We start from the raw sequence: 27,268 nt of genomic DNA, 5'->3' as shown, positions 1-27,268 counted from the left end.
ATTGAACATCGTGTAGCCTCCCAGGGTATATTTCTAGTATTCACATTTATCATTTATCTACTTTCCCTTCATGTAAATTTTTTTTTATTGCTAGCTGTTTCTCATTATTTACCAAGTAATCATTGTTTTACTTTAGTTCTAACACCATCTACAACTTTCTACTGTCTGCTTTATTTAGTTTCATCGTAAGAAATTCTTTGTAACTTTTGTACTGTTGACCAGGTTTAGTTCTAACATCATCTACAACTTTCTACTGTCTGCTTTATTTAGTTTCATCGTAAGAAATTCTTTGTAACTTTTGTACTGTTGACCAGGTTTAGTTCTAACATCATCTACAACTTTCTACTGTCTGCTTTATTTAGTTTCATCGTAAGAAATTCTTTGTAACTTTTGTACTGTTGACCAGGTTTAGTTCTAACACCATCTACAACTCATTACTCTCTGCTTCATTTAGTTTCATCGTGAGAAATTCTTTGTAACTTTTGTACTGTTGACCAGGTTTAGTTCTAACACCATCTACAACTTTCTACTGTCTGCTTTATTTAGTTTCATCGTAAGAAATTCTTTGCAACTTTTGTACTGTTGACCAGGTTTAGTTCTAACACCATCTACAACTTTCTGCTGTCTGCTTTATTTAGTTTCATCGTAAGAAATTCTTTGTAACTTTTGTACTGTTGACCAGGTTTAGTTCTAACACCATCTACAACTTTCTACTCTCTGCTTCATTTAGTTTCATCGTAAGAAATTCTTTGTAACTTTTGTACTGTTGACCAGGTTTAGTTCTAACACCATCTACAACTCTCTACTGTCTGCTTCATTTAGTTTCATCGTAAGAAATTCTTTGTAACTTTTGTACTGTTGACCAGGTTTAGTTCTAACACCATCTACAACTTTCTACTGTCTGCTTTATTTAGTTTCATCGTAAGAAATTCTTTGTAACTTTTGTACTGTTGACCAGGTTTAGTTCTAACACCATCTACAACTCTCTACTGTCTGCTTTATTTAGTTTCATCGTAAGAAATTCTTTGTAACTTTTGTACTGTTGACCAGGTTTAGTTCTAACACCATCTACAACTTTCTACTGTCTGCTTTATTTAGTTTTATCGTAAGAAATTCTTTGTAACTTTTGTACTGTTGACCAGGTTTAGTTCTAACATTCAGACATTGCTGTTTCTATCGTTTATTTGTCTGACTACCATTGTCTGTCACAATTCATTGTTTACATGTAGTCGTTCAGTCTTTTTATTGTTAATTAACTACCCCCGTTGAGGTAGCCATTTACATTTATAAGATGTCTTATAATACAGGAATCTATTGGCTGTAAACATTTTACATATCTGGTATTAATTAGTGATCGCTGTGGCACGTTGGTAAACTTTCCGGTGTGAAGTGTTTTATTAAGTTACATCATCAACACATAATCTCTAAATGAGTAGTATCTAACAAGGACTTGTTATGACTGAAATCTTTTATTAGAGATATCAGTAAATTTCCATCCCAATTGCATATTCAGACCAATACGTCCATCTTCTAATGCAAATATCATACCCTTTGACACGCTGGGAGGTATAAGAAATGTTAAATATTATGACTTTGAGAAAGTATATTGTCACTTTGTGTCAATTAAAATAAAACAACGAAATGTTAATCTTTTGCATTTTTTTATTTATTTTATCTCTCATTTTTATTCCCCTGATCTTTTATGTATTTTTCTTCTTGATGTAGACTTTTTGTAGTTATGTATTGTTAATACGTTGTTGATAGTCATTTGTTAACTCAGCAATCTTACATTTTTGAAGTTTGAAGTTAAAGCCTTTTAAAAATGGTTTTCTCTCATTTTTTTTTCCACTTCTACTATCTCATTTAAGACAATTTCTTGGTTCTTGTCGTGTGAAGTTGTTCAATGTTTTTTTTCGTTTGGTGAGCTTTCAGGGGTTTATTCCAGGGACTCTTTGTCGTACATGTACTCTCCGAGGCCAGAACCAACACGCTTGAGGTTGGTAATATGGTCCGAGATTTCCTTGATGGCGTTCACCTGCTCCTCCAAATACTCTCCCTCCAAGAAGTCCATGAACTGAAAAACAATTAATTTCAGTTTCAAGCAACAGCCTTTTTTCGTATATGATTTACAGTATAAGTAAAATATACAATGATGACTAGGTAAATACATATGCATTTTAAATAGTTTAACAAAATCTTTGAAGAGGATGTAACATTCAAGTAAGGGAAACTTGTTCTTAAAAGTTTAGTGTGCAACTTGGAAAGTAGCTTGCCAGAAATATAAAAAAATGGTGATAGCGTAATATCACTTATAAAATGTATTGCAAGACAACTGAACTTATCTGAATACAAAAGAAGACACCTGTCTGCGTTACCACCCCGAACCCCACACATCCTCGTACCTGCTTGTCTCCATGTTTATCTCCAACATCGTGAAGGTCAAGGAGTGACTGGTTCACTTGCTTCTCTAAGGTCAAAGCCACCTGCATGGCGTCCAATCCAGTTCCCCACTCATCTCTCTCGGGTTTCTGAATACATTTTCTAAAGTTATACTATTGACATTTAAAAAACTTCTGTTATTGAATGTTGATTGAAAAAACAACTTTCGGTTTATTATATAATCATAAACAAAGTACATGTACATGTCTGCCACTAAATGACTAAGATTAATATAAATACATTTGTGTGTGTGAAATGGATAAACTAACATGTACTGACCTTGATATCCTGAAGGACAACTCTGCCCCCTCTCTTGTTCTGGTACTTCATTAACTTCTCGGCGTGTTCACGCTCTTCATCCGTAGCCTTCTTGAAGTACTTTGCGAATCCTGGCAGAGCTACGTCGTCACGATCGAAGTGAAGGTACTGCGAAAGTAAATCCGATATATTGTAATACATATACATTGCAATGCATTGATGGCTACCTTTGCCATTAATTATGATTTTATCAACCATACACTATTCTAACGACATTGCCATGATATCGAAGGCGTCGTTACAGAAGTAACAGCGCCTTTCGCTGATTTCTAGTTAATGTTATTAGACAAGTTCTGATATATTTTGTCTACTTACCATGGACTGATAGACATAGCTAGCGTACAACTCCATGTTGATCTGGCGGTTGATTCCAGCTTCAGTTTCAGCATGGAAGTTCTGGCGAGGTTGACTTGTTGCCATTTTGATGTTGTGAAAATAAGAAATTACAAAGATGTTGCAATATAGAACTGTAGGAAAGCAATATTTTTGTCTGTACGTTCACTGACGCAGCGAGACAAAATATCAAAGTATGTATGTTTCTAGAATGCGTATTCTTATATAGTCTAAATGTTATGTCACGTGACATTTGATTATCACTCAGTCACGTTGATTGTAAACTTTGGAGTGTCCACGGGTCGGGTCAGAACTAGTAGATAGTTTATCGTTTGAAGATACCGTGAATTACACCGTAAGGTGAAGAATGATGACACTGAATACATGTAAACAATAGTACATTATGTGAAGGGTTCTCAACAACAGTTACTGTATCTGATAAACAAATCACATGGAAAGTGTGACAGCCTAGTACTAAGCATGTCACAACATAGAAGTATTAAACGAAGTCATTATATAGTGACATATTCTAACGCCTGTAGCGGTAAAAGAATTGCAGCAACATATCATTTTTACTTTAATTACTTTCTGTCATCTAACCTTCGAAAAGTTATCATCAGAACAGACATTAAATTGTTGATCGTTTCATTGCTAGAACTTCATACATCGTTCAGTTTAATGGCATACATCACGCAAATTTTATCGGTCATTGCTTCTCCTGTCCAGGATACAAAGGTCACCATCTTCAGTTTGTAAGGATTTCATTTTCGATATTATGCAAACTTTGAAGCATGCCATAACAAAAGTGCAGGCTCATTGAAGGGTGGTACAAAAGACACAAAAGTAAATAGCTCGATAGAATACAATAGTAGAATCAGATATAGTATAGCCGAAGTGAAATAATGAATGAAACTACATCATACAGCTGTTTCATCCTTATATAACTCTTCAGTTATGCTACAGGCCTGATCATATTTATACAAATGATCAATAGCTAGGCTTCATTTCTATCTTTAAAGAATACGATTGGAATACTACAGAATTTTAAAAGTATTACAAGGCGATTCTTTTATTCTTTGTATAAAAAGAAGTATTTGTTTTTAAGACTCGTCAGATTTCAGCACTTATTCTTACTGAAACAAGATACATGTAAAGTCAATAGTAAAAATTCAATTATGTGAAGGGTTCACGAGATGGCAACAACAGTTACTGTATCTGATAAACAAATCACAGATAACTTACTAACTAATGACTAACACTTGGGTCTTAACTGGACGTATTTTACATTGACTTTTCCATTTCTGGATAATAATATTCCAGCAACTCAAACATATGATGTTTACATGTCGTAGCTGATTTGATAGTCAAGGTTTTGTTCCAAATATAATTATTTTCGTATATGCAGACTAATGAAACCTTCATTTACGGTCGTCATAATGATTTCTTAGGGAAATATAACATTTTCTTGTGCAAGCGATAAGATGTTGGTCGTGTTTCATTATAGTTAGTGTACCGGGTGATTCCGTTATCATTCACCTTTTTCTCAATTTGAAACGTCATTACTTAAATAAAATGGCTACATGGCGGACGTCGTCGATGAAACAGAAGACGCATGTTTTTCTCCTTATTCTCCTTGTTATTTTTTCATGTCAATCTTTCTTTTGTTAATATCGGTATTTTCATTTTGGTATATCTAACATCGACGGGGTTTGTGTCGATACTCCTATGGTATGTTATATTATGTTCTTGTAAAATTACCATTGCCATGTCATACATTAGTAATTGTAATGATGTTATGGCCTTGCATTAAATTTTATAGATTGATGTCCAAAATAATCAAATGCATATGCCTGTAAAATGACGGTTTTCTGGCAATTGTTGATTTATGGTATTTTGAATTTGTCTAAAATTGTCCCCGTCCCCGGAGCTAAACTGCTCTTGAGTAGAAGCTAAAAGTATGAAAAGTTAATGGACGACGGTCCCCTTGACCTTAAAACCTAATACGGTTCTCAAACCAATCGGAATTTTAAGTCTGTTTCAGTATTTATGCTCCGCCCCAAAACAGCCCCATCCCTGATGGCTAAACGGTCAATTCAGGGAACCCGAATTTCGCAATTTTGCTAAGGCTACTCTTTGACAAGACATCCATAGTAAATACATTTTTCAGTTATGTTTCCAAGTAGAAAAGATTTTTTAAAGTATCATTTTTTACTGTTTTAATTATGCCCCATCGTCCCTAGGGGGATTTGGACCACATATTTTGGAGTTTTGCTGCGCCTTCATGTATTAAAGATAGCAACCAAGTTTGGTTGAAATCGACCCAAGTGGTTCTTGAGAAGAAGTTAAAAATGTGAATAATAAACGATGTATGACTTTGGACAAAAAGCTATGGCTACAGGTCACCTTGAGCCTTTGGTTCAAGTGACTTAACAAGGAAATGTCTACAGACAATGCGATAAATGTTCTTCAATCAGGTTCCCATAAGTATGTCCCATATAGCTTTTCAGCAAAGGAATAAAACAAAAAGCTTTTAGAAAACGTTCCCGAATAGTAACGATAAATTGTTATATAGTACTAAAGAAGAGATAATCTGTTGAGTTGACTGTTTTTCCTCATTTGTATTAATGTCTTGTATGGGGAGCAAGTGGGAAACGTTGCTGTGTCACACACGAATTGATTAATAACCATTAACAAAAACACATTTCTTGCATTTTTTATTTCTTGTTTTCTTAAGATTATTATTTTTTATCCTGTAGTTAAATACATATTTTTGAACAATTTGTTTCCATTTTTTCGTTTGTAATTCCTTTCCATCTATTGTTAATTGTTAATCCTTATGTCGACATGTGTGGGTAAGAGTTCTTGGGAACACATTGCGTGTTCAGGTTGCTTTGGATGCCGGTTTTTATTCAAGGGATTTCTTGTCGAACATATACTCCCCGAGGCCAGTTCCAACACGCTTCAGGTTAGTGATGTGGTCAGAGAGCTTCTTGATGTCTTCCACCTGTTCTTCCAGGTACTCACTCTCCAGGAAGTCCATGAACTAAGTGGTAGAATACATAGAATATGATCTATTAGAAAATTAATAAAATAGTTCTCTCCATATCAATTTTAAACCAAATGACTTTTCCTATTATGTGAACAGTAAATTTAACACATTAAAACAAAATCATCGTTAAGAATACAGAATCAAATGCATCTGGCTGAAGTCGGTTACTTACTAAAACGGGAGTACTATTCTATAATTTTCTTTTAGATAAAGGTATTCTCAAATATTATCTTAAATGACGATGAAAAGTAGTATATATACAATCAAAGTGTGTTAGCTTAAGGCAAATATGAAATGAACGTAGTTATATAACTGTTGACTAATCACCTGTTTGTCACCATGTTTATCTCCAACGGCGTGAAGGTCAAGAAGAGCCTGGTTCACATTCTTCTCCAAGGTCAAGGCCGCCTGCATTGCATCCAGTCCAGTTCCCCATTCATCTCGGTCGGGTTTCTATAATTAGATTTGTGTCATTATTGTGCATTCACATCTGTTATCATAGTGGCAGATAGACCGCATCGTACACCAGTTCTTAATTGCATCATATTATTTACAACGTTGAAAGATGATTGACGGATATCAGTCAGTCTGCCATGCCCTTGACCGACTTTACAATATCAACAAAACATACCTCTTTCTTTATCATAACCTAACTTTTTGACGCCGCTAAAGTAATTCATAGAAAGGCAGGAATGCGTAAACCTTGATATCCTGGAGGTCAACCCTCTCCCTCTTTTACAGAGACACATATATGCTGACCTTGACATCCTTAAGGACAACCTTATCCCTCTCCTAGATAGACAGGTATGTGCTGACATTGATATGAAGGACAATCTTTTCCCTTTCTTAGAGAGAAAGGTATGTGCTGACATTGACTTTCTGAAGGACAATCCATACCCGTCTATTAGGTAGACAGGTATGTGCTGACCTTAGTATCCTGAAGGACAACCCTGTCCCTCTCTTAGGTAGACAGGTATGTGCTGACCTTAGTATCCTGAAGACAACCCTGTCCCTCTCTTAGATAGAAAGGTATGTGCTGACCTTAGTATCCTGAAGGACAACCCTGTCCCTCTCTTAGGTAGACAGGTATGTGCTGACCTTAGTATCCTGAAGACAACCCTGTCCCTCTCTTAGATAGAAAGGTATGTGCTGACCTTAGTATCATGAAGGACAACCCTGTCCCTCTCTTAGATAGAAAGGTATGTGCTGACCTTAGTATCCTGAAGGACAACCCTGTCCCTCTCTTAGGTAGACAGGTATGTGCTGACCTTAGTATCCTGAAGGACAATCTTGTCCCTTTTTTAGAAAGACAGGTATGTGCTGACCTTGAAGGGCATCCCTGTCCCCTTTTAGAGAGACAGATATATTCTGACCTTGATATCCTGAAGGACAATACTGCCCCCTCTCTTGTTCTGGTACTTCATGAACTTCTCGCCGTGTTCACGTTCCTCATCCGACTTCTCTTTGAAGTACTTTGCGAATCCTGGGAGAGCGACGTCGTCACGATCGAAGTAATATGACTGCAAACAATAAAGAGGTTATTTAATAGTTTTAGAATTAAAGATAACAAAATTATATTTATTTTTTATTTCATGTTATTGATTTCACGTTCTTTATGTTTAGATAAGGCATTACTGCATGCAATTATTGATTACGTATCGATCTGATGACGAAATCTTACCATAGAATGGTAGCAATAGCTGGCGTACAATTCCAGATTAATCTGGCGGTTGATTCCAGCCTCGGTTTCAGTATTGAAGTTCTGGCGAGGTTGACTTTCGGCCATTTTGGTGTTGTATGTTCTAATTTTGCAAAGATGTTACAGTGTATGATTGCAGGAAAGCAATATGTTTGTCTGTACGTTCACTGACGCAGCGAGACAAAATATCGAAGTGTATTGTGCCGAGGCTGGCTGCCCTTATATACGTAGACCACTGTAGATATCTCTGCTCACATGATCCTGCACAGGAGAGTAAACAAGTACCACGTGACTTCAAAAACGACCACAGTGCAATCTATATATAGTTTTAGTTTAATCAATATAAATGTTTTGTTTACTAAGTAAGCAGTACAAATTTGTTATGTCATCTACTATATCAGAGATTAATGCTGATACCAATGGGATGTGAGGATCTTAATCAGTAATTTTTATTTTTATATTCAATTTATATTTCTTTCGACTTCCATTTTGAAATTCATATATGACAGACATGTTTCTGATATACAGTTAAATCACAGACATGGAATAACGTTATTGATTAACACTGGCACTTAAATAACTTACATGAACTTTAGATTTTTTTTTTCGTCACAAAAAAAAAATGTCTGGCAACAATTAGCAATAAGTCAGCAAAGCATAACCAAATGTGAATAGGATGGAAGCAAAATAGATTCTAAAGATATTTAGGGATCTGTGTAAATGAATTTCCAAAAGTGTTTCAAAATTTTACCTATATTAGGGCAAGGTCAAATGAAAGAGTCGTGAAGAGTTTCATAAATATTATGGGATATAGTAACAAATGCAATAATCTGATTATCACATTAAAACTTTATATCTCTAACATTTATGTAAACGAAATTGAAATTTTGAAATCTTTATGATGTCACACATGATGGCATGCCATTATAATGCCAAGATTGAGATACTGGAAACCTCCAGCCAATTACAGACCTTCTAGGAGTTAAAACAATTGTGTTAATAAATGAATGCATGTAATGGGAATTATATTGTTGACAACAGAGCTGTGTGGTATGATAAACAATGTTTTGTTATGTATCAGTTTTTTTCTAAACATACCAATTGTATAATACCGGCAAAGTGTAACAACAAGGATTCGATACGTATGATTGGAAATATCTATACCGAGACTTATGGAAACTTTGATGAGACAAATATACCAGTTTGTTATAGAGATGATGATTTGAATAATATATATAAAGAACAGATACAAACGCTCAGTATGAATGTATAATGCGTTCTAACATTAGAATGTTTCTGCTTCCTCTACGGGATGTCACTACCAGAAACTTCCCCGCGTGCTAACATACATATATGGGGACCAAATAATGTAGTTAGGACGGTATACCTATGTAGTAGACAGGCACTATCGATTTTTCCATTTATTGCTACCTAGCGCCATTTTGATGAATATTTTATACTTTTTGAATCGAAATCAATACATGTACTGTCGACAGCTAACCTACACATACAACTCTTTACTGTGTGCCTCGTTATGGTATCAATTAACATAAAAGAAAACTTGACATTTATATTCCTGTCCACCAATAATACTACTACTGAGTACTTTAGGGAGGGCTATTGTCCTCTTTCCAAAATGTGATTGATTTCTTCTGATTTATTTATCTTTCTTCTATTTTTTAAAAATAATCTATGATTTCCGAAGCCGGTACTTCCATTCTACTGTATTGGTTAAGTTGTAATTTTATCATTAACTATGTCCTGCATAGAGGTAGCAAAAGGCCGAAATACTGCAATGGTCTAGCATCACAAAAATTGATAGTATTTTATACAACACATAGCCTCATCCATATGTTTTTGAAACGTCTTGAACAAAATTACGTCCATTTTCTGAAATGAACATTTGTGCAGACATATACAAGTAAACTTAACAGAAATTACTTTGAAAGTGTCAACAAATCTAGAGTAGAAAACACATTGTGAATAGCATCATAGCGATAACCGTGAACTCTTACGAAAACAAACTGAAATGTGACCGCGTGAATGTTTTCTATCACGATACAATCGTCTGTCGTAAACCTTCTCGAAAAATCCAGCAAGTAAGTAGTTCATCCATGATATCAGATACAGCTGACAAGTCTTATAAAATACACTATAGTGAAATGAGGTCAGGTTAAGGACATTGGTACTCAAAAGGCAATATTCGTACAACAACAATTAAAAATAATGATAGTCGTGAAGACTTACAGAGATTACTAAGTTTAATAAACGGTGTAAACAGCTGGGTGACACTTGGTTTCATTGTTGGTTTCTACAGATATTTTAGAGAGACATGCTTCATTTGGTGTGACCTTACATTACAGTCAACATCACGTTTTCTATGTTGATTTAACACTGTATAGATACTAACAGTATTTATTCTCGGGTTAGTTGGGTCGTCTAAAGAAAACCACTGGACCAGAACCTTTGTATATTCTACAAGATTTACTTCACGTCACATGCGGATTCGTTTAAGTAAACGTGACCATGTTGAATAGAAAATATATTTATTTATAGATCATACAGTAAGATGTGGGGCCTAACACAGGAACATATTTATATCATACAGAATATGTTTCCATTTGTAAAATAAAGATAAAAATTAAACCGAAAGAGAGAAAAAAAACCCAAAAAACAATAGAACACAAAGACAACAAGAATAACAAAGGATATAAAACATGAAATCCTTAATATATGCAAGATAAAGTATATTAATCATGCTCAGGAGCCAGATGACCTTCAAGTGACATTCTCATGGGTGTAGCTTCTGGTCATCATATGGGATGGAAACTCCAGTAACTATGAGTAATATTTGATAAATTTATACTGGAATACTTGTCAGACATCATGTATATAATATCCTTTATGTAGTTCTATTGTAGGACAGGTGTGGACAGGGCACGTGATGTCTGTTATATATCCTGGAAGTAGTGATTTCATTCACGTTAACATTATAAATGACAAGTAAATGTGTTCTGATTACCTTGTCTGATTCTTGTCCATTAACTTATTTTCACATGGACCCAGACATCATCTTATCAACAAGTACTTCCTCAAAATGGTGAAGCATTTGTGTCGAAACAAGACCAATATTTACCTTGTTTTAAAGGTGTTTGGTTACCTGGATACATGTACTCTAACGCTTTTAGTATTAATTGATGAATTTATTTAATGACAAGACATATATAGCATCCTCACATTCTCTTTTTATGTATTTCTCAATAAGCGGCTTGGTCCCAATAATTAAGGCACTTGTCACTACTGGCGAGTCCTAAAGTGACAAAATAGTTGATGTTGTTTAATTCAGCTATCTGGTTTTGATCGATACTATTCACTGGCTTCTGTACAATACCTTAATAACCTTCCCGCACACCTTTCGTTTACTAAAACGAGTATTAGTCCTTTTGGGAATGAATAAAATTGAAATGATTTACGTGTTACATCAGCCAGGATTGTATTGAATATCTGTCTTGACATCTGATGTCTGGCTTTATATACAATGTAATGAGGAGAGTATATCAGTTATAGTTATGGGGGAGGCTTACAGATAATAAAGATGTGTGCGTGTGTGTTGATAACAAAATGTGTTTTAGAATGTTTATACATTTTCATTAGAGTTATTTTGTGATTTATTTAGATAAATATGTCTTTTGTAATATGCAGAGTTATCTGCTCTTGTGAGATTATTAATTGTTACATCATAAGTTTGCGTAGGAAGAATCCGTCGTTTCTGTTGACGTTACATCACAAACAAATGACGTAACATACAATACCTACTCACAAGATAAGTCTGTGTTTCGAAAAGACGGAAAAGGTATAGAAAATAAAAGCAGAAAATGTCTGAAATTTGCCATGAAAACGATCCTTTATTTCATTCATTTGGAATAGATCCTAAGTTGGTCTGGACATCCATTTCTACCATCTCTTACATCCGGGCCAACAAGAGTGATTTGTATTAGTTGAAATAACCTGTTTCACAACTGATGTAAAATAAATGAAGTTTTTGTATTTTATATTTCAACTTCTGAAGAACTGTATATCAGATATGCCCCGCTCAAACCTATTTTGCGGGAAATATATATTTTAACACAATTCAAGAAAAGCTATTCTTGGTTGCATTATTGTAATGATATACTAACCTTACATGATTGTACCTTTGTGATCATGTACCTTTACGGACAGGTGTAGGCAAAGGTAATCAGTTGTAAAAAAACACTGCCATCCCAACATACACTGATATCCAGTAGGTAACAGTATATGACTTTGTACCTATATAGACAGACATAAATCTGTTTATTTTGCTACATCCAACCTTGTACTTTATTTTGTAGGTTATCAGCAGAATGACACTGTACTCAGATAGGACAGGACGACAGATTTATCAGGACAATTGCGAGTTTCTCCGGATACTCCTAAAGTAAGACCTTTCCAACCCGGAAAACATCATAACTTTAGTTTGATACAGCTTGTTTCACAAATGGAAAGAGATCAAGTTAATAGACTATAATCCTAGTATATACAACATTTTTTCATTGAATGTTCATAGCGAAAGGACACTCGTCCGTGTTAGGTAATCCTACTAGGTGTCTATTTAGTGTTAAAATCCATAGGAAAGCCCTCGGAAAGCCTACAGTTATAAAACAGGACCGATACACACAGAATCCGATGATAAATGGACACTAAGCCCCGTAACGTCACCACGAACACTTGATGTAAATGCAGCTAAGTCCTTGATATAATAAAGTAATCTTATTTTAGATTTCTGAACCCATACAGACCGGATCACCTTTGTACAACTATATGTAACCGGATATTGTACTGACTACACTTAAATATGAAACTCGTTTATATTATGGATAGACGCAATAGATTTAAAATATCTGCAGCGTCATGATTTGAGGATTGCGTCATTGAAATTTATCTATGGAGATACTGTAGAAGACATTCCCAGAAATTCGTCGGCATTCAGAATAGACTCTAAGGATTGTTTTCCAACTACAGTGTAGATGTTAATAAGTGTACTTTAACATATAAGGGGTTATTTTTGTATTGTGTTAGTTATAGTTGTACGGAGGGCTAGAATTTCTTCGTGATCGACCGTAATTTCAGGTCTTGATGTAGCGATATTGTCATGCGAATTTCTTGTCTGAAATGTTGAGACTGGCTTAAAATACCTCTTCATAAAATGGCTGACAAAGATTACTGATATGTCCATATAAAGATTCTTCATATAGTCTTATAAAGGGATCTACACATGCTGGTAGTATATGTGATTGCTGGAAATCTTTAACTATCTGAAACGACAAAACATATCGGTGACATAAAATTATATAAGAAATAAACATGTAGTGATTTAACCGTTTTTTTTCTCAATTCTAATTCCTTGTGTTTCTCGGAAACAGCTCCTTTGTTTGGTATGATATTGTATATGGAATGACATTAATTGTCACGTGTTTACTCACACACACACACACACACACACACACGCACACGCACACGCGCACGCACGCACGCACGCACGCACATATATATATAATCCTGTCGATGGTTATTTGACCAATTCAACATGTTTGGACACAACGTAGAAAATCGACGAGAGTGAGTCATTAAGCAACATTGATCTAGAGACTGTTGAGGGTCGAGAGATAAATTATCAACCATTGTGGTATTCACAGTGCGCGGGTACATTATGATGTCGTGGCTTATCTCCCTTTGTTCTATATTTTGACCATCGATAGTATCGAATCTATATATAGTAATTATGTCTTGCATCATTTTTACTTAAAGACAAAACTTTGTGTTATGTATTTTGCTGTTTGTATGATAAGGTTTGAATATTTATAACAAAAGTTTAACATTTTTCATCTCTCTGTGTGGAATCATGCATGCTATTGGTCTAGACTATTGTCATCGTTAACAAAATACATGAGTTTGATTTCTGCTGTAGATTCATATATTATTTTTTTCGTTCAAGTAATCAAGTCAAAATCATACAAATTTGTTATTGATACAAACAAAGGCTCTAGAACAATCCGGTCATATCTTATTGGGTCTAGATCTGGTACAAAGACAAGCTTTTGGAGCTAAATCAAATCCAAAGTGAGCGAGAAAATATCTATAAAATGTATGTAAAATATATTTGTTAAAAGGGGAAGAATCATAAAACCACTATGTTCAAGGACATCGTAACAGAACGAAAACAATATTAAAATGTGGAAGTTGATCGTTGATATGTTTGTCCTCCGTGACCCTACCGCTATCGTTTTACCGTCACTAACACTAATACAAAACAGAAAGTTTGACAATCCACATAAAAATTGTGTTTACACATGGATTGGAAATTAAGTTTTTTATAACACAACCAGTAGAAGATTTAAGTGTGATGTTTTGAGGACTTCCCTGTCACCTTCATGGGACAAATGGTAATTAATCAGAAGGAGGTGACGAGCTGACGTATGTGGTTTTTTCACCACAAACAGACGTATAAATTTTAAATGTCTCCGATGTTTGACAACAGGATCTGTCATAATTCGTAATAAACAGATATTTTCAACAATCTACTATCATATATGCAATCCTTAGTTAAGGATTAAGATACAAAATGTAGATTTCTAAATTTAGTGGATAGAATGAAAATAGATAACTTTGAATGGAAAGACATTAAGGTATCCTTAGAGGTGAACAGTCGGTGTTGTTTACGTATTCAAAATAGATGTTTATGTAATGAAAAGTAAAACCAGAGTTACCTAACTTTGTTCTGATTGCTGACATCAATGGTATTTCGTCATGCTGCTGTGTTGATCTACACGAGTCAGTAAGGACAGATGATTCATAAGTCTGTTCAATGGTTAGGTAACTCTCGCTAGAATACTGCGATATATATAGTAACATATCTGTATACACTCTATATCATTATTTATATAACCACTACCTTCTCTAATGGCATAAACACAACCAAATATTCCAAAGTGACAACTCCAAACATACATCTGTATCACACTTAAAGACACAAACTAAATTATCCTGTTATCTCATGTTCACTAATTAAAAGAAATAAAGCAATCGTATTTGAATTTGGTTTCATCTTTCCAGAAGGGAACTTGAAGAGAAATCGTCATAAACTGCCAGTGTTTGGGAGTATGTGGCCAGTACCGTCGGATTCAAATTGGTATGCCGGAGTTATCTACCTTCCTGCTGATAAATCTGAAACCATATCATAATGTGGAAAAAGAGTTTCTACTGCATTTCAAACTGAGAAAAATAAAACTGAATTAGATACTTTACATATCGATGATTTAATTAAAACTGCTTTATTTTTATTGTTTCCAATATAAAATCGTGTGCTTCTAATCCAAAAAAATTTGACAGTGCATGAAAATATCTACTTTCACGCTACAGGAATAACAGCCAACGAAGGGACTTTTTGAAATACGCATGTCCTTTCTTTAAAATCAGAACAACATCTGTTATGAACTGTGGAATAAGCCTATGGCTACTACTGCTTATGATAGATATATCAGCATAGAACTATCAGTTAACACCGAGCTAAAGATACTAATGATATGTATGGTATGTGGTATGTAAACTGCATTACAAAGGAGGGAAAAAACCAACAAAAACAAAAACAAAAATAGAAATGATAGATATCTTTAAAATGCAAACAAGAAGTTTGAACTTGATACAATACAAGTAAAACATGTTAATGGCATATCAGATTAAACAGAGAACAATATCGGTGTACTTTTATTCATTTATCGTCAACGTAAATAGTTTATAATATGTACGTTAATTTCATTTCGATGCTTTAAAAGCTGAAATAATTTCACATTGACTTGAGGTATTGCAGCAGGACCATTTTTCTCTTTTGAGTAGAAAAAAACAACATCACAATTATGTCAAAGGCAAACTAATACCATTACGAATAAACGTCACCACGTTGTTCAATGTTGCATAAATACAAAGCTGGAAGAATGCGATGTTTTGCATATATAATCATCAGTTTAGCCATGGAATGTTTCAGGAGTGAAGAGAGGGATAGTGGGCGTAACACCGGGAGTATCGGGATGATTAGACCTGATAGATAGTGAGAGTGTAATCAGTCAAGCGTCACGAGATATCATGCCATAACTGATTTACTGCATACTTCTCAAACAAAACACACGAGGGAAAGAAAAAAAAAGCTCACCTTATCAGTCACATACCCATTTTTTCACCGTTTTCTAGATAAGTAACTTGTACCTTTGCGGGTATTTCTCGATATGTTCTAAATACATTCTCTCAAAAGGACAAATTACTCCTCAGTTATAACTCATACTCTCTACTAGGACTTCGTCCGCTTCGCTACAGGGAGCAACCAATTTATTTGAGTAAATATGGTTGACATCAAAATTTCAAAACTTCCGTTGAAATTCCATCCTTTCTTTCACAGGTGTATCATGAAATAATAAGACTAATACAACCAAGAAACGTTCATTTGATTACAAAAGGGTGGGTTGGTAGAAGGTCTTGTCATATCGAAGACTAGGTGGGCGACAGAAGTGGGATACCAAAACCAGTTCATGAGGCATTTTTAGTAACCAAGTTATTCAAGTAATTCCTGTGTGTATGTATACTTTACAAGGAGTGGTATATTTCACCATGTCATTTGGTTAACAAAAATAGTTTGGCTTTCGGAGATCATATTCTTTTCCAGAAAAAGAGAATGTTTTATAGTCTGTGTCAAAGTTATCTCCCTTTACCCTTAAGCGTCAAAGGGACGATAATAGTTATCTCCCTTTACCCGTAGGACGCGCATGCTAATATAAGTTTCATCGTTACATTAAAGTTCATAAAAAAATTCTTAAAGTTTCATGTACAAATCTCCATCTTATTTGGCCAAGACCAACATCCGAGAAGCAAAATATAAGTTTCAAACTCTCGTGTTGGCCTTTTTCTGAAGACAGCTATTCACATAAGTCACCAATGTCAATTACTTACATCCGAGTCAGATGTAGGGGTAAAAATATATTATTTCACACAGGATCCTTCAGCACAAAACACATGTTCAATAGGAGTGGTTAACACAATAATATTGAGTTTGTTTATTCGCCAAAATTTGATACTTCCGTTTAAAATAGCAGTCGTGAAAATAATCAGCTCGAGGTTTTTCCTAGCAATTCTGTAACTCTGTATCCAAATCTAACACAGATTTACGAATTGGAGTTGTACAGAAATCGCGTAGAATATGTACATTAATATATTATTATTGGTATTTTGGTTTCAAACATACCATATGTCGGTATTATTATGTCACCAAAATATTCTTGTTTTCATTCGCTTCGTTTGTTATGAAACGTTAAAATTGTATTACCTGACAATGTTCAAGTTTACTGACATGGAACAGAAATACAGATTTCGTCCTGGTATTGTGTTGATCTACATTTGTTAATTCTATATTTACAATGATAATCTTATGAATGTTTTATGGTATCCAGTTGAATGGTCCTGAAGCATATTTCTTACCGTCCTCTTTTTTTGCATTGTTTGCAGAGTTATACTACTGCGTCTCTCAGCGATGAAATGCTTCAGTAACACCTAACAAAAACTGACACAATGCAACGTGTTAACTAGATTTAATTGTTTTATTACAGCTGATAAAACATCTATAATGTGATTTTTATGAAGAAGAATACATCCTCATGAAATTTGACAAATGCTAAGGTAAGAAAGTACAAACCAAGTACAAACAAGATAATGTGTCCTCTATACAAAATATCACGATAAGGAAATGGTTCTTAACACGAAGATGTTTTATTTAGAATCCTAATTTTTAAAATAATTTTATCTGTCATAAAAGTTTCGTGAAAAATTACATTTTCCATCTTAATTTTTATCCAAAAGAAAAACAGTCATAATTTGAAAAACGATATTTTTATAAATATTATATATAAAAAAAATCCTGCTGACATATATGAAAAAGGTGGTGCTCCTCGCTTTAAACACTGATAATTTAACCCGGGAAAACAGCATTAAAAGCAGTGCAGTAAAACAAAAACATATAAATATATATATCAACTAGGTTCAAAACCGTGGATTCTATTGTTCTTCTGTATTAGTTCCATGCATACATTGAATCTTACCAGGTAGATATACATGGTACAGGAACATGTAAATATGGAACTCTTTTTAAATGCCTTGTTTGAATTTTCAGACTTAAGGGCAAGGATATTACTGGGATAACTAATAGTTCAACAAAATTGTAAATAAAGAATGGAATTGCTAGTGAGTAAGCTTCCTCAGTTGTTGTTTTTTGATGTATACCCTACTCTAGTATGGGGCCTGTGACAGAACATCCCCAAACAACATGTTTCTATCAATACCTTGATGTATACCCTACTCTAGTATGGGGCCTGTGACAGAACATCCCCAAACAACATGTTTCTATCAATACATTGATGTATATCCTACACTAGTATGGGGCCTGTGACAGAACATCCCCAAACAACATGTTTCTATCAATACCTTGATGTATACCCTACACTAGTATGGGGCCTGTGACAGAACATCCCCAAACAACATGTTTCTATCAATACCTTGATATATACCATACACTAGTATGGGGCCTGTGACAGAACAATCCCCAAACAAGATGTTTCCCTCAGTGCCCGGATGTATGTCCTACTCTAGATTAGGTTTTGTGATGGAGCAATCCCCAAACAAAATGTTTTCCTCAGTGTTACTTCCAGGGGGTATTGGTAGGGCGGGGAGGGCGGTCGGTCCATCGTGATGCATTCCTTCCCAATACAAAATGTTCTATGAATTTCAGGTACGTATACAATGTTGAATACAGGCATTTCTTTATCGCTATCCTTTTCATTGATACCACAACATATTGAATCGTAAAATCCTCCAGTTTAGGTTATCCATACCTCAACAAGGTTTCCGATGGAGATCAAGCATCCTTACTACGAACATGAACGCTTTGACAATGTAAGACTAAAAAATCTAATCAAGCTGCAAAATATTCAAAGACTATAAATAGTAAATGCTGACATTACGGTTGACCTTTTAAGTAAGGATTCCTCCTAATGGTTTTCTCCAGTTACACATAAACACCATCTGTTACGCTAACTTTGAATCTGCATTGAATCTTGACATAAGCATTGCATTTTCATCTCTTCGCAAAACATATTTTTCGTGAAAACTGGATTTCTTTCATTTTGATAAAGTATTTCGAAGTATGCTTTATCTGGTTTTAGTGGTCCCTCGTTCCCTCCGTCATCGCGAAATTGTAGCAAATGAAGGTCATGCTGTCTCAATGCTCGGGTGATTTGGGTCGAAGTTATGACATTTTAATTTGGTAGAATTCTCTAGCAGACATACATCTGCAGGTCCTGAGCTGTTTCGTAGAAGTGAAGATCCACCACTAAATGTCAGTACTGATTTTACAACTACTCTTCAAGTCTAACAGGAGAAATTTATTTTGATTTCGTCTGATATCTAAACACACCTCGCCCGTGTGACTAATTTGATATGAAATTCTTTTTATAGTCCTTTCTTTTGAATACAGAAATATGAATAAAACCTGATGAACTATTAAATTCTTTCCAACTTTGGATTGCTATTTTTTCTACTGTTTCTATTATCATTAAATACATTTGGTTTGTTCTTAGAGGAAAAAATTAAGATTTAATTGATTTCTACATGCAGTAGTTTGTTTACTATATCTACTTATATATATATATACATGGAGAAAGATAAAGTAGACACACTTGTCTAATATTGATATACCTTTAATACCTCTGGAAACGAAGAAGGCAATGGGTTCATGACTTACCTTCAGTTTTTTGGACTAGTAGTGTCATATTGGAAAGCAAGGAACAAACAAAAAACCCTTTGTAAGGTTCTTGCACTTTAATGAAATATATGTTTAAATGTCACGTGTATGCATTTTGATGACTCCTGCATTTTACTGGTAACAATATTTCGATGTCATATATTTTTGGCAGGTAGGTGCATTTCATCAAACACGTTTTCAACTTTCATTTGTAATTCTATCTCAAAATCTCAGTCTAAATCTTAAAAACACCAGATCAGACAACATGCCCAGTACTAGTGGATTTACCACATTTTATAATAGGTTACTATTTGATCTATTGTTAAATGTACATGATCTATGTTTTAAGAGTTAAGTGTATATGACGAGGCTGTTTGAATTTTAACCGTTAAACGAAGCAGGTCAAATTCAGTGTATGAAAAAAATTAAAATATCCCAACATACAATATTTAATAATGCGACATCTCATTTACAATATAAATGAAAATAAAACAACATTTCTTTTGAAAATATATTACTGGAAAATAACCATTTTCAACAATCGCAAATGTTCTCAGAAAACAAAAACAAAATCTGCTATCTAACAAAAATGCAAAATAAATGAACAAATAGACAAGAGCATATTCCATATATCTACAGCACTATACTTATACTTTATACAGATTGTTGATTTATATAGGTTCATTTTTGTGAAATGACATATATATATGCTATGAATTTGAATAAAAATACCTTAAATATTTTTACAAGGTAGAAAGTATATTTTCATTCACAAACATTTTAAACTTTCATTCAATATTTACTCTGTAAATGAAGCTACTTTATAAAAAACAAATTCACTTTTGTGTGATGAAAATTGCATTTCAAACATACAAAAAATATATCTTTTTTTTTCAAACGAAATATCATTTTCTGTGTTTCCCATTAGTGCCTCCAGTAAAAAGTTTTTTCAATGTTAAAGGTTAATCTTATTTAACTCATAAACGAATATAAAAAACGGAAAAAAACCGAGGTTGATAGCCGTGTCCCGTGGTAATGAACCATTACAGATTAAAACACAATAATTGTTTTTGGAGGACAATTAACATGATGTTTACGGCGAAATGTATCTTGATGTATAGTCAAACCAAAAGGTAACGTTTGATCCGTCAGAGAGAACTGAGACTTTAACTAGTAAAAACTGGCTTGTGCTAAGGAAGCCATACTTTGTTAGAATTTGTAGCAGCAATATGGAAATTTTTAAAGAATCTTAAAGAAATAAAGTTTTTAAAATTGAAATCGTGATTGATTAGGACAGAGACAGAATGATAAATGATGCATACTTCTAAGTGTTCCATGATAGATGGCGTTACAGTGTAGAAGCTTTCACACAACCCAGAATGACAAATCTCAATGCCAACGTCAGCAATCTGGCGAAACAAACGCATAGGTAACGCGGAATTTGAACGTCTGGGAAAGTCTTGATCAATAATTATAAACATTGAGATGATCTATTAAACTGATGTCTCGTGTGAATCGAAAAGAAGTTTGGACTAAGGAGGAACAAAAGATATGTGATTGTGCAACATATATACAACAGATAATAGATTCACGACTTTCGATGAAACTTGGTGATGAATATCTATTTTCCAACTCAGGGATTTAAAGGATAGAATACCAAAACAACGTTCACTGAATTCTAATAGACCATTTCTAGATTTCAAATACAACATTATGAGGATTCCGATTCACCATTCCAATAACTCATATACGAAATTGGTAGGATTCCAATTCATCATTGAAAAATTGCAATGCAAAATTGGTAGGATTCCAATTCATCATTGAGGAATTGCAATGCAAAATTGGTAGGATTCCAATTCACCATTGAAAAATTGCAATGCAAAATTGGTAGGACTCCAGGAATTGCAATTTTAATAATTCACCATTGAAATTGGTAGGATTCAATGCAAAATTGGTATTTCAATAATTGAAGAATTGCCAATTCACCATTGCACAATACAACATTATTGCAAGAATTATAACACAACATTATAAAATTGAATTCCAATTCACCAGAAAATTGGTAGGACAACATTATTGCAATGCAAAATTTTAACACAACATTATAAGAAATTGCAATGCAAAATTGACAACATTATAAGAATTTTAACACAACATTATATGAATTCTTTCAAAACAAAATTATAAGAATTATAACACAACATTATAAGAATTCTAAGACAACATTATAAGAATTATAACACAACATTATAAGAATTCTAAGACAACATTATAAGAATTTTAACACAACATTATAAGAATTCTAAGACAACATTATAAGAATTTTAAGACAACATTATAAGAATTTTAACACAACATTATATGAATTCTAACAATACATTATAAGAATTCTAAGACAACATTATAAGATTTCTAAGACAACATTATAAAAATTCTAACACATCATTACACACCAGAAATGTAATATATATGTACGGACTATTGTTGAGTTATATTGAATAAACATTCCTAAAACATTGTAACATTAAAAAACTTTAAGACGTCTGAGACTTCAGTCTCAGGACAATGAGGATCCCTTGTCTGGGATTTATGGGATATAGACAAAACATTTGTAGGATTCCGATCGAACAACAGGATTTTTATAAACATTCCTAGAATTGCGAAATAACTTTTGATTTCTGTAACTCCGATAAAACTACTTTGTTTTTACAAAAGAAATATCCCATGAAAGAATACTTATCAAAGACTGGACTATGATACACGTGTAAACAACGCTATAAAGTTCGTTTTCCTATGTCTCTTCAATATATCCAATTATAAACAATCACTTCAGTTGTGCTGTAGAAGACTGGTGAACACATACAAGTATGTTTACTTCTGCCAAGAGATTAATAGAATATATTTTTTATTGCTGATCTGATATTTCCTTGTTAACATGAAAGAATTCCAGTTACTTTTGTTTCTCTCGGGGGAGCTGATGTATAATATAAATAGCTGTTGTTTCAGAAGAAATGCACAGTACACCGAGGAAGACTATATTACAGCAATGATAAATATCCGTATATTGTAATCTCTTACTAGAAATAGAAGTACTCTGCTACATCTACTCTGAAAACTTACAGGGACCCTAGAGAGAAATTAATATCTTTGGGTTTTTATACCTCGCTAAAAAATGGAAATATATCTTATGCATGAATCAGTGCTACCAATGGAATAGGCTTTCTTGAACTCACACACAGCTATCGGGTCTGGTTCGTTTCGCCATTACGTGATACATGTCAAAATATTTGATTTAGTTAAAATTAACTCGTGCGGTGTACCGTAAAGATAAATGTTTATATTTTTATTGTCCTGTACTCAAGACAAAACTAGTCTACAGTCATCAATAATATATATTCAACAGTGCTGTTTTTCATCTTTTGGAAATATGGAGTGGCGTCCTCGTTATCATGGTCTCCATGCACCGCTAGGTTCTACTTCCGGAAATTATCACCATTAGTTACTGTCTGGTGTCCATGGGAACACGTGTCTTGTTGTTGGCTAGTTCTGTCGACACAATATGTTTTCTATCATTATCGACCGTTTGCTATTGATTCCCATTAGTTTCTGTCGCTTGCATACTCAGTACAAACCAATATTTATGATTTTGACAATATTTGCAATTTTATTTTCCTTTGCCAGTCAAATAGGATATCTAGTGTCGTTAATATTGTTGTATATGGTTAATTTACATGTCTCGGCATTATTATTTCACAAAATCAACTTCTCTGATCAATAATGATAATAGATAATATCACTTCTCACGAATTATTGTCAAAATGAGCATGCTTTTCAAGTAACGACCCGGGAAGAGAAGTAAAACATCGTAGTTTTTTTTATTTAAATTCTGTTGAATTTTTCGATAAAGTGATCACCAATACTACAGTCCAGGGTGCAAGTGGAATGAACCGTCAGTGATACTAGTGGAATAGGCAGTTTAAAACACAGGTGGAAAAGGCAATCCACAACACCATGGAAGAGACAATCCGCAACATAAATGTAGAAAGTAGTCCACGACAAAAGTGGAATAGGCAGTCAGCGACAGAGGTGGGATAAACAATCCACAACATATGTGGAATACTCAGTCAACAACATAGTGGATTTGGCAATCTGCGACATAATTGGAATTGACAGTCCACAACACCGTTGGAAAAGGCAGTCCACAACAAAGTTGAACACAAAGTAGTCCACGACAAAAATGGAATAGGCAGTCAGTGCACAACAGTCCACATAACGGGTGGAAATGGCGGTACATAACGAAAGTGGTATGAGCAGTTTACGTAAAATTGAATAGGCAGTTTACGTCACAAGAGGAATAGACAGTTTACGTCGCAAGTACAATAGGCAGTTAGCGTCGCAAGTATAATAGGCAGTTTACGTTACAAGAGGAATGGACAGTTTACGTTGCAAGTACAATAGGCAGTTTATGACACAAATTGAATAGATAGTTAGCGTCACAACAACACAGAAAAAATGTATTAGATAATATCAATTAAGTCATGTTTCTACATGTATAATCTTTTTACATCTTATTCCGTAGAAGACATATTAGGTTCTGTAGTATGACATTATACTGGAAAGACGGGGCTTTAGAGATGATTGAACTAATCGAGCTCAATCTGACTGGCTGGTTATTTTTCCTATTTCAATCAGGTGAAGTTGATCTGATAATTTGTTAATTTCGTTCTTATCTTTATAAAGGAATTTTGTTTCACCCAATAAGGTGAAATAGTAACCAGAAGAATGAAATCGTATCCTGTCGTGAATGTACAAATTGTTATCTTTATTTTTCAAACTATGCAAAAGTGCAAACTGGTAGAAATGTTTGGGAAGTAATTTAACGAATGCCTTCCTTTCCTTGTGTTCAATACCTTTTCTCGATTACATTAATTTTAGCTGGGTGATCAATGGCCGTCTTTTATGAAGGCAATAACAGCCCAGTCGTCAATGTTTGTAAAAAAATCCTATAGTAATTCACAAAACAGAGAAGTCGATTCACTTACACTACCAATGGAAGAATGCCTTTTTAGATATAATATTCTATTAACGACTGAAACGCCATACGTTGTCAGTACTAACAACACTCTCGCTATATATATATACATATTTACCACAAATATATTTTTCGTAACACAAATTATGAAATTCTTGTAAAACTGCAGAAAATGTATAACAGCCCGCCGGTCGATCTCTGCTATAGCGCTACCACTCGTCCCCATATCTATTTGACGGGGCACGCGGCTTGCCAAGACGATATGCACCTCTTCATAGCACGATATAGCGCTCTTTCAGACGGAAGTGGACAAGTTAGCTGGGCAAATTCGCTCACATTAGTGGATTAGAAAACCACTATGTTGGTGAGTGTTTTAAAATACTCGGACAGATGCCGACAGCTACAGGACGCTACAAGCGCTGCGATCTCAGCGGAGGGTACAGATGCTGATATACTTACACAAACATTGGCGTGAGGGGATTATCGCCAGAGGATGATACGGAAATGAATCCCCTCCCTACACGGACAAAGTGTGAAGTTACACGCGCGGGATAGACGTAGAAGGATATACTATAATGAAGGAATCGGTATTAACTTGTTTTTGTGAACTTTGGATCTTTTTGTGATTACTTCAGTACATCAAATTGAGGTGACAGTGCAATAATCTTTAAAAGCTACTTAATGATAAATTGACATTACGGTCTAAATTTGAACGAAATCCTGGTGACATTAACAGGAGAAAATGAATAGGATACGCATTGCTGTTTGGGAGTTTAATAATCTGAATATCTAAATGTATGAATTAATGTTATGATGCAAAACTAATATTGAATTGCATGGACATTCAGGATATAACGCGCTTTATGCTATATTTAGAAACACGAGACTATTGAGTTTCAATAGGTTATAGATATCGGACGCTCTTGCTGACGACAGCGATTTGTGCGGTGACCTGGTCCCAAGTACCACTCGGGGATTCACCAATGGTGTACAACATCCCACTTTGTTACTGAGCCGGAAGGTCATTCGCCGCCACACCACCCTAGCCACTAGGGGGCGGTATTCATGTGACAGTAGTCGGAGACTAATTATACCAGTCACTGTTCCACGATAAGGGGCGTTTTCTATGTTACCATGGTTTATTTCTTATTCAGATCTATCCATAGAATCGTTTAGATAGATTGAATGATACCTGTATTCTGATTTGACACTGATTTGAGTTGACGCTACAAAACGCCATGACGTCATTAATAGGTTGGATTGCTATCATTACGGCGCTAAGCTATGGGACTACAGCAGGTAAGTTTCTTTAAACAACAATTTTTTTTCAGTGACAACTACTGTATTCTCTCATGAAATGTTTACATTTAATTTTCATTGAGTAACAAAGCAAAATTATTGTGTGTAACAATATTCTTTGTGCTGCCAATTTGTGGTACAACGAAATTATAAAAGTGAAAGTAATTCACGTGCCTTTATACGTTATTATAGAATTCCCTGTGGTATAATTAAATGTGTATTCCGACTTTAGTTTGGGAACGCGCCTTTTGCCTACAGATCTCCAGAGGAAGGTGTATATCACTATTACCATCAAAGCATTTCTCGCTGTCTGGTTTAAACATCTTTTATACATTGTCATGACATGTTAATCATGATCCCGTTATGTTTATTTATGTATCACAAATGTTTATAAAACATACATAGCTGACAATTATAGCAACCGTTTATTTATAGGACGGATGGGTGGAGAATTTGTCCGTCACGTAGTCTGTGGTTCACACGGGAGGTATTGAGATTGTTATGATATACAGGAATATTTTCACCGTGTCTATATACCATTGTTTATGATATTACACATTCTGAGGTAATTATAAGACAATTAATCAAAGCAGCGATGTGTTTATATACAAACGGTTCGTGTTGTGCATCCCTCTCTTTGACGCCCCTCGTGGCGTTTGTTTAGGTAAGGCTGGAAACCTTTAGTGCAGGGAGCCATGAAGGGAGCTACCATTTGTTGGGCCTACGGATCAGTCAAACCTTACGTCTTTGGCAGCCATTGAACCATGGCCACGTGCCGATGTTCTGTGCAACGCCTTTGATCTTAAGGGTGTATGTGCATAGGCGAGACGTCTGTGGAAGATAATTCCTCTGGCGTGTTCACCTTCATTGAAAAACTACTCGTAGTGAAATTGACACGATCTTACGACGGTGAACTAAATTTGGATTCTGGAGTTTTTGGAATTTGTGAATGAAGATTCTAATCAGCTAACACAGTTCCTATCTCAATCGTTTTTATCTCCTATTTAAAATATCTCAATTTTAATTTGATTATCTTTAACTACCATAAAATCCAGTCTAAAATGTAGTGTTACTCTACTGGTCACTTTATGTACCTATTTCGACCAGAGAGGTTTTCTTCCCATACTCATAGATTTTCTTACCTGAACGACTTGGTGTGATACAATGATGTCAGAATTGTCAGTGATGGTGGCTGTAACATTTCAAAGACAATTTCAAGCTCTGAAGCGTTACTGACGTGTGTAA

At 34.5% G+C, this 27,268-nt stretch overlaps 2 protein-coding genes and 1 pseudogene across 2 annotated transcripts in view; 1 reads left to right on the top strand and 2 right to left on the bottom strand.

The window, feature by feature from the left end:
• Positions 1-1,657: 1,657 nt before the first annotated feature.
• On the bottom strand, positions 1,658-3,276 carry LOC132548493 (soma ferritin-like). The gene is made up of 4 exons (XM_060212356.1): positions 3,073-3,276; positions 2,719-2,865; positions 2,403-2,528; positions 1,658-2,074 (listed from the first exon to the last, which is right to left on the bottom strand). Exons 1-4 carry the CDS (start codon positions 3,175-3,177, stop codon positions 1,937-1,939), a joined length of 516 nt encoding a protein of 171 aa, XP_060068339.1. The 5' UTR covers positions 3,178-3,276; the 3' UTR covers positions 1,658-1,936.
• Positions 3,277-5,789: 2,513 nt separating this feature from the next.
• LOC132548536 (soma ferritin-like) lies at positions 5,790-8,082 on the bottom strand (annotated as a pseudogene).
• Positions 8,083-25,051: 16,969 nt separating this feature from the next.
• Positions 25,052-27,268, top strand: part of LOC132548498 (neuronal acetylcholine receptor subunit alpha-5-like) — a 51,243-nt gene continuing 49,026 nt past the window's right edge. The window contains exon 1 of the mRNA XM_060212362.1: positions 25,052-26,023. Coding sequence (XP_060068345.1) covers positions 25,963-26,023 — 61 coding nt within the window. The 5' untranslated portion in view covers positions 25,052-25,962. The remainder of the gene's footprint in view (positions 26,024-27,268) is intronic.

This window comes from Ylistrum balloti, unplaced genomic scaffold, assembly GCF_031769215.1.
Source record: "Ylistrum balloti isolate Yb309-2 unplaced genomic scaffold, AGI_CSIRO_Ybal_v1 Utg370016, whole genome shotgun sequence".
In the NCBI taxonomy this organism is placed as follows: Eukaryota; Metazoa; Mollusca; class Bivalvia; order Pectinida; family Pectinidae; genus Ylistrum; species Ylistrum balloti.
Note: the sequence above shows the minus strand (reverse complement) of the source record. Positions and strands in the feature narration are given on the sequence as shown.